This window comes from Manduca sexta, unplaced genomic scaffold, assembly GCF_014839805.1.
Source record: "Manduca sexta isolate Smith_Timp_Sample1 unplaced genomic scaffold, JHU_Msex_v1.0 HiC_scaffold_2263, whole genome shotgun sequence".
Classification (NCBI taxonomy): domain Eukaryota; kingdom Metazoa; phylum Arthropoda; class Insecta; order Lepidoptera; family Sphingidae; genus Manduca; species Manduca sexta.
The window spans coordinates 10040-25630 of NW_023593210.1; the positions used below are offsets into that span (position 1 = coordinate 10040).

The 15591-nt window shown below is 56.6% G+C and overlaps 1 protein-coding gene across 1 annotated transcript; it reads left to right on the top strand.

Annotated features, from left to right (window-relative positions):
- The first annotated feature begins 4138 nt into the window (after positions 1 to 4138).
- Positions 4139 to 11261, top strand: LOC119192027 (neurofilament heavy polypeptide-like). The gene is made up of 6 exons (XM_037445879.1): positions 4139 to 4346; positions 4477 to 4747; positions 4812 to 5566; positions 10617 to 10778; positions 10835 to 11086; positions 11152 to 11261. Exons 1-6 carry the CDS (start codon positions 4139 to 4141, stop codon positions 11259 to 11261), a joined length of 1758 nt encoding a protein of 585 aa, XP_037301776.1.
- Positions 11262 to 15591: the final 4330 nt, after the last annotated feature.

The window sequence follows — 15591 nt, forward strand, 5'->3', positions numbered from 1 at the left end:
CCGGCCTATGCTTGATTTTGTACATTATTCTATATGTAATGGTTAATAATACGAAAAAGAAGCACTCCTGCGAAAACTGCATAACAATTGATTAAAAAATGAGCGAGTAATTCATATTTAAAATATTGTAACGTGCAGAAGTGGGCGCGATATTGGGGATATCGCTTCATCTCTTTTTCGAACGCGTCGTAATTCCCGATGACGTCACATGTGGATATTTCGTCTCTTTTCTGTTTCTTGTTAATTACCCCTTCCACCGAAATTCAAAGTCTTATAACTTGTTGATTTTTTACCGGATTTTAATAATTCCTTCTGTGTTATAATTTATATTATGTAAATATTTGATAATAGTAAAGAACAAAAATGAGTCCGGTACCCTATTGTGAATATTAGATAAAAAAGTTTACTTTAATGTTACATAACTTTTAGGAGAGGGCGGTATGGGAAAACGTTACGGCGCGTTAAATGTGGGGCGAGGAGGTCAAAAATCTTCGACAATTGCGTTACGTAATACTTGAACGGCCCCTTGGTAGGACGGATAATACTTGACTGCAGTATTCGAACCGGCTGAGAACTAGAACATAATAAAGCGATTTAAAGTCTTCATTTTTTTGAAAGACTTACCAACTTTTTTGATGAACCCGAGCATCTTATTAATGCACTGAGATATACAGGGTCTTTTTGTAACCGTCGACTTTTCATTAATCATTTCATCATAAATCCTTACTTATTTTATTTTGTAATACAATAGGGTGTTTGACTGGTGTAACCAAAAAATATAAAACTGCTCCAGGAGAAAGAATAGTGGGCGACAATATTTATCAAATAGATTCTTTTGTTTTAAACTTATTGTAAATATTTTATACACGTCATTAAAATTTTTAATTTTTAATCTGTATCCCTCGCGGCCTAAAACGACGCGATACTAGCCGCCATTCCTAGTGACGTCATCTCTCATAAACATTACATCATTCAATACAATAAATATATAGTAACGACTGCATGACACATAGAACAACAGATGGCACGCACTCATAACTTTAAAAAAACCGAGGTTACAAAAACCATAGTTTATATTTGACACTTATATTAAAAATAAATATTATTTGAGGTGTCAACAACATTTATAACATAATGTACAACAATAAACTTACATTGAAATGAACTTGACAAAAATAAATCGCGATTTATCCAACGTATATTTTGGATCTCGTCGTGCTAAAGTCCACCACGTCTTTCTTAAATCTTTTGATTTTGGCACATGAATGAACAATTTATCGGGATTATGTGGTGTTGAGTTTTTACGTACAGGCACTGAACAATATTTATATGCTGGCATGTTCATTTTTTGTGGGAAAAGTAACAACTAGCAGATATAAATCGTAGACAATTTGTTTTGTTGTAAGGTGCAGGTTAGGTGCCACAACTGTCACGAATGTTTGTATATGAGCGATGGCATCACAAAGGGATAACGTCACGTGACAACGCGTTTTAGCGCGAAATTATAAATGACAAAAGAAAACCACGGATATTTAATAAATTGAGCATATTTTAACAATAAAAATATAATTCATGCTATAAGTGAATAATAGTCCTCTATCGTACATACATTTTAAAAATTGTCAAACACCCTAGTGTATGTTAATCTGTTAGAACATCATGTAATAAAAAAAATCTAATATCAGAATTATTTTTTTTTGAAATGCTATGTCGTTTTAGCAATACACTGATAACACTGCGTGTTTAGGCGAGAAAGAGGCAATAGCACACACAAAATACTTAATTCCTTTCGATACACTTGCATGACGGTATTTATTTATTGTATACGGTATTTATTGATGTCGTTTACCGTTCGTTTGTTTTGGGGGATAGGGACCGTTTTGTAGTAATTTGCGTATCTTATTTCAAATTCCACGACTCAATGAACTGCTGCAACCATGTCGGTGAACGTATTGAGAGTTCATTTGTGAGCTGACCTTCTTAACTCTATAGGTTCGGTAATAATATCATCAGCTGTGACGTAGTTCATTCACATAAGTTAAGCACGCTAAGAGACAGCGTGATTAAAAAACCATAAATCTAACATCAGGATTTTTGTGGCAAATATTGATTACTTTCCATCATTCATTACTTATACATTTAATTATAACTTAATTAGAACTAAACTATAACTAGATCGTAACTAACTGAATTCGATACTAGAATCCAAGTGCGTGCGAGGGCGCGGGCTCGACGGCGCATCTCGTGGAGCGATGTCAGCTACTCCGTAATTGCGCCATGTTATTGCGTGTTATGTATATGTTCAAGGTCAGAGAGTGCGCTGGGTCGGCAGAATTGGTAGAGTCGTTAGATATGACAATAGCCACAATAAAAAATAAATATCAATATTATTGAACTTGGTTTTTTTTTTTTTTTTTTTTTTTTTTTTTTTTTTTTTTTTTTTATGTCTCTTGTTATTTACATGTCTAAATCTATTTAACCAGTTTGTTGGCGACACGCCGACCCCGTCAGATGCGTGACGGTTTAGGTTTAGGTTTAGGTTTAGGTTTAGGTTTAGGTTTAGGTTTAGGTTTAGGTTTAGGTTTAGGTTTAGGTTTAGGTTTAGGTTTAGGTTTAGGTTTAGGTTTAGGTTTAGGTTTAGGTTTAGGTTTAGGTTTGGGTTTGGGTTTAGGTTTGGGTTTTGGGTTTAGGTTTAGGTTTAGGTTTGGGTTTGGGTTTAGGTTTAGGTTTAGGTTTAGGTTTAGGTTTAGGTTTAGGTTTAGGTTTAGGTTTAGGTTTAGGTTTAGGTTTAGGTTTAGGTTTAGGTTTAGGTTTAGGTTTAGGTTTGGGTTTAGGTTTAGGTTTAGGTTTAGGTTTTAGGTTAGGTTAGGTTAGGTTAGGTTAGGTTAGGTTAGGTTAGGTTAGGTTAGGTTAGGTTAGGTTAGGTTAGGTTAGGTTAGGTTAGGTTAGGTTAGGTTAGGTTAGGTTAGGTTAGGTTAGGTTAGGTTAGGTTAGGTTAGGTTAGGTTAGGTTAGGTTAGGTTAGGTTAGGTTAGGTTAGGTTAGGTTAGGTTAGGTTAGGTTAGGTTAGGTTAGGTTAGGTTAGGTTAGGTTAGGTTAGGTTAGGTTAGGTTAGGTTAGGTTAGGTTAGGTTAGGTTAGGTTAGGTTAGGTTAGGTTAGGTTAGGTTGGGTTAGGTTAGGTTAGGTTAGGTTAGGTTAGGTTAGGTTAGGTTAGGTTAGGTTAGGTTAGGTTAGGTTAGGTTAGGTTAGGTTAGGTTAGGTTAGGTTAGGTTAGGTTAGGTTAGGTTAGGTTAGGTTAGGTTAGGTTAGGTTAGGTTAGGTTAGGTTAGGTTAGGTTAGGTTAGGTTAGGTTAGGTTAGGTTAGGTTAGGTTAGGTTAGGTTAGGTTAGGTTAGGTTAGGTTAGGTTAGGTTAGGTTAGGTTAGGTTAGGTTAGGTTAGGTTAGGTTGGGGTGCTAGGTCAGGAAACCTCCTCGTGGTGCACCCTGGGCAACGGCGCGTCGATCAGACCGATCAGGCTGATCTGCGCGCTGGCTAATATCCTGACAACCACGGGGGTTGGGGGTCGTCGCCTCTTGCGGCGGCCGTCGTGTTATGGTTGGTGAGATTGGCCCATCTTGGGCGGCCCCGGTTCTGTCCGGAGGTGTCGACGGGCTCGGTGTGCGCTCACCCGCCCCGAGCAGGCGGTGGGGGGGACTCTCTCTCCCATTGTCGCCGTCGCAGATCGTAATCCGGTGTGGAGGTCTGTGGATATGTCTCGCGCTCCCGCTGGACCGAGGGTCTTGGCTTAACCGCCCGGACCGCGAGGAAAGAAACCTCTATAAAAAATCACCCCGAATCCCAAGCGGCGGCGCACCGCGAAGGATGCATAGCCGATGGGTAGTTCGGTCTCGAGTGCGACCCCGCCAGAGTACCGGCCGACACTCTGTGCGGGTTACGCTAGGCTTACCCAGGTACAGGGGCACTGCCTGGGCGGACCACCCTTTCCCCATACTCGTGGGACTCAAAATGGATTCTCTTAACTTTAAAAACCAACGATCATTTTGACGAGATTGCCTACTCGGTTCCGTCCGGAGGCGGTGGTCGTGGGCGTAAGCCCAACGACGTAGACGATGTGAGGGGAGTGTGGCTGAAAGGCCAATGGAGGGAGTGGCCGGAACATCCGGGGCCACAATCACAGACGTAGATTCAGAGTCGAGCGGAAGTGTCTCTTCCGTCCGGAGCAGGAGAGCTCCTGGAGGAGGCATTCCCGCTCGATTGACAGTGTGTCACTTCACTAGTGACACTGACGAGCCGGCGCCGAAAGACACTAGCAACCGACGGCCGAGGGAGAGGGCGTCCTCCCTCGGTCGGTAAATACGCCGGGCTTAAGAAGGCGCAGAAAGAACGCGACCGCCTGAAGCGAGAGGAGGCGCGAAGAAAACCACCGAAGAACTGGATGAGCGACTTCGCCACGTAAAATCGCCATTACCTCCCAGGGCCGACGCGGACGAGGACCGCCCGTCCTAAGGAGGACCTTAGAGTGCGGGCAGATTGTGCGGGCAATCGTAAGGAAATCGGGCAATCTGAAGGGAACTTCACAGAAGGCCTAAACCGGGTGCTCAACCTCATCATCCGGTACGTGGAGCAGCCCGAGTCTGCCGCGATAGCCCGCCTCGACGAGGAAAGAAAAAAGGCTAAGGAGGAAAGCGCCCGCCTCGAAGCTACCGTCAAAGGGCTGCAAGAAGAGAACGCCTCGCTCCGCCGCAGGTTAGACGAGCTGGAGGCGTCATCCAGTAAAGCCCCGACAGAAGAATTGTGGGCAATGGTGGAGGCTAGAGTCCAGGCCAGGGGTGGAGTCGGCCCTGATGGGGCCAGCCCATAGGCCCACTCTGGCCCACGAAAGAAAGGCCGCCCCCGGGGACACGCAGCTCCCTGTGACGAGCGGCTTCGTAGGAGGGGCGCCTAACAACGGCAAACCGGCGAAGAACAAGGGGAAGGGGAAGGCGAAAGGACCAGCCGAACCAGCTCCGCCCCTCTCCGCTCCTGCGACTGGGCCCTCTAGCGCGCCGCCAACCGCTGTCCCTGGTCCTTCCAGGGCCCCGGCAAAACCCGGGGGAAAGAAGAAACAGACGAAGAAGGACACGCCAGCACAAGCCGCTCCGGAGCCCCGCCCGCTGCCGCCGGCTCCGACCTCGATGGAAACGCCGTGGGTCGTGGTGGCCAAAAGAACAAGAAAGAAGGAAAGGCCCGCTCCGACATCAGCGGCAAACACGCAACCGCCACAATCAACACGTCGGGCGGAGCCAAAACTGCGGCCACCACGCTCTGCGGCCGTAATAATATCTCTTACACCGGCGGCGGTGGCGAAAGGCATGACGTATAAGGGCGTGCTGACAGACGCACAGAACCGGGTAGACCTCACCGGCCTGGACATTACCAGGCTGAGACCGAAGTTTGCGGCCACGGGCGCCCCAATGTACGAGGTGCCCGGGGCTAACTCAGAAGAGGGCCGACTCCCTCGCCGCAAGGCTGAGGGAGTGTTTCGCAGGGTCGGAAGATATCAGAATCTCCCGGCCCACGAAGACCGTGGAACTGCGGCTAAGTGAGCTGGACTATACAGCCACTCCAGAATCAGTCGCAGCGGCCCTCTCCAAGGCCGGTGAGTGCGCCGTGGGAGACGATAAAAGTTGGGCAAATTCGCCCTGATCGGTCAGGCGTAGGGACCGCCTGGGTGAAAATGCCCATAAAGGCGGCCCAAAAGTGAAGGGGCGGGCCGAATACTGATCGGCTGGACCGCGGCTCAGTGACTGTCCTCGAGTCGCGGCCCCTGCGGTGCTTCCGGTGCCTGGAGAGCGGGCACGTTAGGGAGCGCTGTGACTGCGCAGTGGACCGCAGCGAGTTGTGCTATCGCTGCGGTCAGGCGGGCCACAAAGCCGCGAATGCAAGGCCCCGGCGAACTGCGCAGTCTGCGCTGCGGCCGGCAGACCGCCAGGCACCGGCTCGGGGAAGGCTTGTTCGGCCCCTCCCGACGCAACCGGCGCCGCCCCCAAAGAAGGAATGCGCCTACGGCTGAGGTTCTGTCCCAGCCACAGGCGGCGAGCCACCGCAACCAGTGGTAGAGGCCGAGATGGACGTGGAGATCGCCCATCAATAATGGACCATAAGTTTCCTCCAGGCGAACATCAACCACTGCGCCCGCGCCCAGGACCTGTTGTCCCAAAGCCTGGCGCAGTGGTCGGTGCAAGTGGCCGTGGTCGCCGAACCGTATTTTGTCCCGCCCGAGATAACTGGGTAGGGGACATCGACGGGTCGGTGGCCATCATCACCAGGGTGCCGCTGGCTCCCCGCCCTTCGCAAAAGTCGAGAAGGGCCAGGGATGCGTCGCGGCTCTGTTGGGGAATTGTGGATAGTTGGAGTTTATTTCTCCCCAACAGACCCTGGCCGAGTTCGAATCTTTCCTCGTTCGGCTGGGGGCCCTGGTTGAGCAGGGCCAACCTCACCCGACGATCGTCGCCGGTGACTTCAACGCGAAATCCGCGGTCTGGGGTTCGCCGGCGACCGACGCTCGCGGTGAGATCCTGGAGAAAATAGGCGATCTCCGTCGGCCTGGCCGTTCTGAACAGGGGTCGGTGGACACGTGCGTGCGGCACAACGGCGGGTCAATCGTTGATTTGTCGTTTGGGTGCCCCGTCGTCGCACGTCGTGTCCGTGGCTGGAGGGTCCTCGTGGACGCGGAGACACTATCGGATCATCGATATATAAGGTTCGATGTCGCCGCGCCCACGAGTCAACGTAACCAGCCCATTGGTGGACCGAGTGCCCCTGGTCAGGACGGCCCGCGGTGGGCATTAAGGCGCCTCGACAAGGAGGCCCTAGAGCTGGCTGCTCTGGCAGTCTCGTGGCTCCCCGAGCCGGAGGGTCCGGTGAGGGTCGAGCAGGAAGCGGAGTGGTTCGGGGTGGCAATGTCGGACGTTTGCGACGCCGCCATGCCCCGGGCGCTCCGTCGTCCTCCGCGGCAGGAGGAGTGTACTGGTGGTCGGCGGAGTTAGCGCAGTTGCGCGCGTCTTGCGTGGCTGCGCGCCGCCGATACGCCAGGCATCGCCGCCGCCGTATTCGCGCACGAGACCATGAAGACCGGGAGCGGCAGCTCTACGGCCTCTATAAAGAGGCGAAGAGCGCTGCGGGTGGCCATTCATAGGGCCAAGGTCGCGGCACGCAAGGAGTTTTGGAGACTCTCGACGGGGACCCGTGGGGGCGCCCCTACAAACTAGTGATGAATAAGCTTCGTCCAGCGGCGCCCCGCTGTCGCAGAGTCTCCAGCCAGAACTGGCCAACGTTGTCGCGGCCTTGTTCCCGGCCACCGAGGATACCACTCCTCCACCGATGGCGCCACCGGAAGTGGCGTCATCGTCGTTCTCGGCAAAGAGGATATTCCAGAGGTTTCGCCCGCGGAAATGCGGGCGGCAGTGTTCTCGGCTGCGGGGCAAAACACCGCCCCGGGTCTCGACGGCATCCCCGGAAAGCCTGGGTGCTAACCCTCGAGTACCTGGGGCCGCGGCTCCGTAGCCTATTCTCCGCCTGTATGGTGCAGGGCGTCTTCCCGGCGCGGTGGAAGACCGGGAAGCTCGTCCTGCTGAAGAAAGAGAGACCCGCAGAGTCGCCGTCGGCCTACCGGCCCATCGTGCTGCTCGACGAGGTCGCCAAACTTTTGAGCGCATTTTACACGCGCGCCTCGTCGAGCACCTCGAGAGGGTCGGTCCCAACTTGGCCGACAATCAGTTTGGATTTAGGAGTGGACGCTCAACTGTCCACGCGATTCTGCGGGTCAAGTCGCAGGCGGAGGAAGCAGTGGCCAGGGGAAAGGTTGTTATTGCGGTCTCGTTGGACATATCCAACGCATTTAATTCGCTCCCCTGGCCCTGTATAAACGAAGCACTGCGGTACCATGTGGTGCCGCCCTATCTCAGGCGTCTGGTGCACGCGTACCTTTCTGACAGGTACGTTGTGTATCCGGGCGCCGACGGTAACACCGAAGAGCGATGTCGTGCGGTGTTCCACAGGGGTCGGTTCTAGGCCCTCTCTTGTGGAACATCGGGTACGACTGGGTGCTCCGTGGTGCCAATCTCTGGGGCGTCGACGTGACGTGTTATGCGGATGACACGTTGGTCACGGCGACGTCTAAGACCTTCCAGGACGCCGCGATCCTGGCGGCGGTGGGTACCGGCCACGTAGTGAGTCGGATTAGACGTTTAGGTTTGAAGGTGGCCTCGATAAGACCGATGCCTTGTGTTTTCACGGGCAACGGCGGGGGCCACCGGCCGGTGCCAACATCATGGTTGAGGGGGTGCGGATTCCCATCGGCAGCCATGAAGTATTTAGGTTTGATTTTGGATAGCCGATGGGAGTTCAGCGCCCATTTTAAGATGTTAAGGACGAAGTTGTCTAGGGCGGCGGGCGCTCTTTCCAGCCTGCTGCCCAACCTGGAAGGTCCTAATATCCCTTGCCGAAGGTTGTACCACGGGGTCGTGCGGTCCATGGCGTTGTACGGCAGCCCGGTCTGGGCTGACGCCCTGGGGGGGCGTTCTGTCGCCCTCCTGCGGGGCCACGGCGGGTCGTAGCGCAGCGGGCCATACGGGCGTACCGCACGGTCTCGTACGAGGCGGCTTGTCTTTTGGCCGGATTCCTGCCCTGGGATCTGGACGCCAAAGCCCTCTCCGATACTTTTCATTGGAGGGAGGAGGCGTTCAGGAACGGGCAGCGTCCGGCGCCCTGAAGAGTGGAGGCCAAAAGGGCCTCCTTACGGCAATGCCGCCGTGGAGGAGTGGCGTTCCAGGCTGGAGGCCCCGTCAGCGGGGCTTCGGGCCGTAGCGGCAGTGCGTCCTGTCTTTGCACAGTGGCTGGACAGGCGCCACGGCGCGGCGACATTTCGCCTGACGCAGGTGCTCACCGGGCATGGGTGCTTCGGGGAGTACCTGTGTCAGATAGTAGGCACGGAGGTGAGCGCCGTGTGTCACCATTGTGACAACTGCCCGCGGGATACGGCCCAACATACGTTGGAGTCTTGCCCAGCCTGGGACGATGAGCGCAGCGCTCTCGTGTCAGTCGTCGGAGAACCTCTCGCTGCCGGCCGTGGTCGCTTCCATGGTCGGCAGCCCGGAGGCCTGGCGTGCGGTGGCCCACTTCTGCGAGGTGGTCCTCGCAGAAGGAGAGTGCCGAGAGGGATCGAGAGGGAGGATCCCTCCCGCCGTCAGAGGAGACGTAGGAGGCGCCGGGTGGACGACTGACCGGCGTCTCCCGCCCTGTGGAATGGGGCGTTTGGAGAATTCCACCACGGTATCCCCTGCCTGTCGTAAAGGCGACTAATAGGGGCCACGAAGGGGTCGTCGGCGGGCAGCAGGGGCTGCCGTCTAGTGCGCATGCACTTTTCAGTGCGTGTAGTGCGTTCATCGCACACTATTCGGTTGACCCCCGGGATGGACGGCAGCGTGTTGTTGGCCTCACGCTGCCGTAGACGCCGAGGGCGTCCTTCGGTGCGCGGGGCTTTGAGCCCCATAGGAGACGGGCCGCAAGGCGGCACCGCGCAGGGGCGGTTGCGGTAGCAGACTAGACATTTCAACGTCAGAGGAAGCCCGCAGCCGTCCCTAATGCGCCGAAGAGGGCCACCGCGGAGTTTTAGTTGGTATGCCGTGCGTTGTACATAGGTTAGGGACTCGGCCCGGCGGTCGCCCGAAGGTCTACATCAATTCCGGGCGGCGCAACGTCGGGTCGTAAGGCACGGTGACCCCAACATAACCGCTCAGTCGCCCCACGAAGGCTGGGCGGTAGTAATAAGGTACTTTCTCCGCGAAACCTTAAAAGGTTAAGGTTAGGTTAGGTTAGGTTAGGTTAGGTTAGGTTAGGTTAGGTTAGGTTAGGTTAGGTTAGGTTAGGTTAGGTTAGGTTAGGTTGGGGTGCTAGGTCAGGAAACCTCCTCGTGGTGCACCCTGGGCAGCGGCGCGTCGATCAGACCGATCAGGCTGATCTGCGCGCCGGCGATATCTGACAACGAGTTGTTGACGGTCGTCGCCTCTTGCGGCGGCCGCCGTCTAGTAACGCCGTCGGGTAGTGTCGTCGTCGACTAGCTTTCACCGTCACTTGTGGCGTTGGCGAGTAGGCCCGCTGACGATATTTCCCGCCGTCGTCACAACGTCGTGGGGCCCATCTCGGGCAGCTCCGGTTCTGTCCCGGGGTGTCGGCGGGCTCGGTGTGCGCTCACCCCGCCCCGAGCAGGCAGTGGGGATTTTCCTTTCATTGCCACCGTCATAGATCGTAACCCGGTATGGAGGTCTGTGGATATGTCTCGCGCTCCTGCCGGACCGAGGGTCTTGGCTTAACCGCCCGGACCGCGAGGAAGAAAACCTCTATAAAAATCACCCCGAATCTCAAGCGGCGGCGCGCCGCGAGGGATGCATGGCCGATGGGTAGTTCGGTCTCGAGTGCGACCCCGCCAGAGTACCGGCCGACACTCTGCGCGGGTTACGCTAGGCTTACCCAGGTACAGGGGCACTGCCTGGGCGGACCACCCTTTCCCCACACTCGTGGGAACAATTATGGAATCCCTTTAAACAAAAACAAAACCCCAATAATTTTATTAAAGAAGTTGCCTTCTTCGGTTTCCGGCCGGAGGCGGTGGTCGAAGGGTGCAAGCCCAACGACGAAGACGTAGCGAAGGAGATAACGGGCGCGATGCCCATGGAGGTGGCAGCCGAATTCGCGCGGCCTTTGAGCCTGGACACGGACTCGAGCGAGTGGCTCTACCGTGAGGAGCAAAAGCTCTGGAGAAGGAAGTCGCAAACAAGAAGCAGCTTTTCGCAGCTCAGTCGACCAGCGACACCGACGAACCGGCGCCGAAGACGCAGGCGATCGACGGCAGAATGAGGGACGTCCGCCCTCAGTGGGCAAGTACGTCGGCCTCAAGAAAGCGCAGTTGGAGCGTGACAGGCTTCAACGGGAAGCCGCGCGGAAGACGCAGAGAGGAGCTGGAGGACCAGCTGCAATTTATCAAGTCGCCGGTCCCCAGAGTATCAGACACCGAAGAGGACCGTCCAATACTCAAGGAAGACCTCCGTAAGTGCACCCAGGTTGTTCGCAATGTCGTGAGGAAGTCAGGCAACCTCAAAGGCACTTCCCAGAAGCGCTTAACTGGGTCACGGACAAGATCGTGAAGTACGTGGAACAGCCTGAGTCCGCTGTCATCGCGCTCGAGGGAAATAAAGTGGCAGGAACACAGTGCCCGTCTTGAAGCCAACATGAGGCCATGAAGGAGGAGAATGCCACCCTAAAACGACGCCTCGAAGACCTGGAGGCGTCCGCAAACAAGTCATCGACAGAGGAGATGCTGGCGATGGTCGAGCGAGGGTCCAAGCCAAATGGAGTCTATCCTCATGGGCCCGGCCCGGCCCCGCTGGCCCACGAAAGAAGGACCGCCTCGGGGACACACAACTCCCCGTGACGAGCGGATATGTAGGAGGGCGCCGAACACAAAACCGGCAAAGGCAAAGGGAAAAAGAAAGAAGGGGAGCAGCCAACCGCTCCGCTCCCACCCCCCCCTGCTCCAGTCGCTGGGCCTCCAGCGCGCCGCCACAACCCGTCGCGGGTCCCTCCACGGCCCCGGTGACTACGACGGCATCGGCGGCAAAGACCCAGGACCGAAGGAGAGCGCCCAAACAAAAGCCCCAAAGGGCAAGAAGAACGGACCGCCTCCAGCCCAACCCGCTCCAGAGCCCCGCGTGCTGCCGCCAGCCCCGGCTAACGTGGACACGCCGTGGGTCGAGGTGGCCAGAAGAAAGAAAAAGGGAAAGCCGGCAGCAGCGCCAACAAACATCACACAGCCGCCGAAACCGACGCGCCGGAAGGAGCCGAAACTGCGGCCGCCTCGTTCTGCGGCCGTGGTGATCTCTCTAACACCAGCAGCTGTTGCGAAGGGCCTGACCTACAAGAGCGTCCTAATGGACGCCCAAAGTAAGGTAGACCTCACCGGCCTGGAAATTGGTAGGATGAAGCCAAAGTTTGCGGCCACGGGCGCCCCAATGTATGAGGTGCCTGGGGCTAACTCAGAGGAGAGGGCCGACTCCCTCGCCGCAAGGCTGAGGGAGTGCTTCGGTGGGTCGGAGGACGTGAGGATATCCCGGCCCACCAAAACCGTGGAACTGCGGCTGACAGAGCTGGACTACACTGCAGCACCCGGAGTCAGTCGCAGCGGCCCTCAAGGCCGGTGAGTGCGCCGTAGAGGCGATAACGTTGGGCAAATTCGCCCTGATCGATCCGGCGTGGGGACAGCCTGGGTCAGGATGCCTATTAAGGCGGCGCAAAAAGTTAGGGGGGCGGCCCGCATCCTTATTGGCTGGACCGCGGCTCGGGTGACCGTGCTCGAGTCGCGGCCGATGCGGTGCTTCCGGTGCCTGGAGTCCGGGCACGTCCGGGAGCGCTGCGACTGCGCGGTGGACCGCAGCGACCTTTGCTACCGCTGCGGTCAAGCGGGCCACAAGGTGCGCTGCCGCCGGCAGGCCCGCCAGGCACCGGCTCGGGGAAGGCTTGTTCTGCCCCTCCCGACGCAACCGGCGCCGCCCCCACAGAAAGAATGCCGCCGCGGCTGAGGTTCTGTCCCAGCCGCAGGCGGCGACCCCGCAACAACCAGTGGCCGAGATGGACGTGGAGGAGATCGCCCATCAATAATGGACCTAAGTTTCCTCCAGGCGAACATCAACCACTGCGCCCGCGCCCAGGACCTGTTGTCCCAAAGCCTGGCGCAGTGGTCGGTGCAGTGGCCGTGGTCGCCGAACCGTATTTTGTCCCGCCCGAGATAACTGGGTAGGGGACATCGACGGGTCGGTGGCCATCATCACCAGGGTGCCGCTGGCTCCCCGCCCTTCGCAAAAGTCGAGAAGGGCCAGGGATGCGTCGCGGCTCTGTTGGGGACTTGTGGATAGTAGGAGTTTATTTCTCCCCAACAGACCCCTGGCCGAGTTCGAATCCTTTCTCGTTCGGCTGGGGGCTCCTGGTTGAGCAGGGCCAACCTCACCCGGCGATCGTCGCCGGCGACTTCAACGCGAAGTCCGCGGTCTGGGGTTCGCCGGCGACCGACGCTCGCGGTGAGGTCCTGGAGAATGGGCGATTTCCGTCGGCCTGGTCGTCCTGAACAGGGGTCGGTGGACACGTGCGTGCGGCACAACGGCGGGTCTATTGTGGATTTGTCGTTTGGGGCCCCGTCGCACGTCGTGTCAGGGCTGGAGAGTCCTCGTGGGCGTGGAGACGCTGTCGGACCACCGTTATATAAGGTTCGATGTCTCCGCGCCCCGAGTATCCGGCCCAATAGTTTGGTGGACCGAGTGCCCCTCGACAGGACGGCCCGCGGTGGGCGTTAAGGCGCCTCGACAAGGAGGCCTAGAGCTGGCCGCTCTGGCAGTCTCGTGGCTCCCCGAGCCGGAGGGTCCGGTTCGGGTAGAGCAGGAGGCGGAGTGGTTCGGGGGCAATGTCGGATGTCTGCGACGCCGCCATGCCCCGGCGCTCCGTCGTCCTCCGCGGCAGGAGAGGTGTACTGGTGGTCGGCGGAGTTAGCGCAGTTGCGCGCGTCTTGCGTGGCTGCGCGCCGCCGATGCGCCAGGCATCGCCGCCGCCGAATCGGAAGAGACCACGAAGACCAGGAGCGGCAGCTCTACGGCCTCTATAAAGAGGCGAAGAGAGCGCTGCGGGTGGCCATTCATAGGGCCAAGGTCGCGGCACGTAGGGAGTTTTTGGAGACTCTCGACGCGGACCCGTGGGGGCGCCCCTACAAACTAGTGATGAATAAGCTTCGTTCGGCGCCCACTGTCGGAGAGTCTCAGGCCAGATCTGTTGGCCAACGTTGTCGCGGCCTTGTTCCCGGCCACCGGGAGACCACTCCTCCACCGATGGCGCCACCGGAAGTGGCGTCATCGTCGTCAGCTTTCGGCAAGGGATATTCCAGAGGTTTCGCCCGCGGAAATGCGGGCGGCAGTGTTCGACTGCGGGGCAAAACACCGCCCGGGTCTCGACGGCATCCCCGGGAAAGCCTGGGTGTTAGCCCTCGAGTACTTGGGGCCGCGGCTCCGCAGTCTATTCTCCGCCTGTATGGTGCAGGGCGTCTTCCCGGCGCGTTGGAAAGTCGGGAAGCTCGTCCTGCTTAAGAAAGGAGACCCGCAGAGTCGCCGTCGGCCTACCGGCCCATCGTGCTGCTCGACGAGGTCGCCAAACTTTTTGAGCGTATTATACACGCGCGCCTCGTCGAGCATCTCGAGAGGGTCGGTCCAAATTTGGCCGACAAACAGTTTGGCTTTAGGAGTGGACGCTCAACTGTCCACGCGATTCTGCGGGTCAAGTCGCAGGCGGAGGCAGCAGTGGCCAGGGAAAGGTAGTCATCGCGGTTTCGTTGGACATCTCAAACGCTTTCAATTCGCTCCCTGGCCATGCATCAACGAAGCACTGCGGTACCATGTGGTGCCGCCCTATCTCAGGCGTCTGGTGCACGCGTACCTTTCTGACAGGTACGTGGTGTATCCGGGCGCCGACGGGTATTTCGAAGAGCGATGTCGTGCGGTGTTCCACAGGGGTCGGTTCTAGGCCCTCTCTTGTGGAACATCGGGTACGACTGGGTGCTCCGTGGTGCCAATCTCTGGGGCGTCGACGTGACGTGTTATGCGGATGACACGTTGGTCACGGCGACGTCTAAGACCTCAGGGCGCCGCGATCCTGGCGGCGGTGGGCACCGGTCATGTAGTGAGCCGCATTCGGCGTTTAGGTTTAAAGGTGGCCCTCGAAAGACCGAGGCCATCTGCTTTCACGGGCCTCGGCAGGGGCCGGCCGGTGCCCACATCGTAGTGGAGGGTGCGGATTCCCATCGGCAATACCATGAAGTATTTAGGTTTGATCTTGGATAGCCGATGGGAGTTCAGCGCCCATTTTAAAAGTCTAAGGACAAAGTTGACCAGGGCGGCGGGCGCTCTTTCCAGCCTGCTGCCCAACCTGGAAGGTCCAAATATCCCTTGTCGAAGGTTATACCACGGGGTCGTGCGGTCCATAGCACTATACGGCAGCCCGGTCTGGGCTGACGCCCTAGAAGCGTTCTGCCGCTCTCCTGCGGGGCCCACAGCGGGTCATTGCGCAGCGGGCCATACGGGCGTATCGCACGGTCTCGTTCGAGGCGGCTAGTCTTTTGGCCGGATTCCTGCCCTGGGATCTGGACGCCAAGGCTCTCTCCGATACATTCCATTGGAGGGAGGAGGCGTTCAGGAACGGGCAGCGTCCGGCCCTGAAGGAGTGGAGGCCAAAGGGCCTCCTTACGGCGAGCCGCCGTGGAGGAGTGGCGTCTCAGGCTGGAGGCCCCGTCAGCGGGGCTTCGGGCCGTCGCGGCAGTGCGTCCTGTCTTTGCACAGTGGCTGGACAGGCGCCACGGCGCGGCAACACAGATTGACACAGGTGCTCACCGGGCATGGGTGCTTCGGGGAGTACCTGTGTCAGGCTCTTTGAGACGGAGATAAGCGCCGTGTGTCACCATTGTGACAACTGCCCGCGGGATACGGCCCAACATACGTTGGAGTCTTGCCCAGCCTGGGACG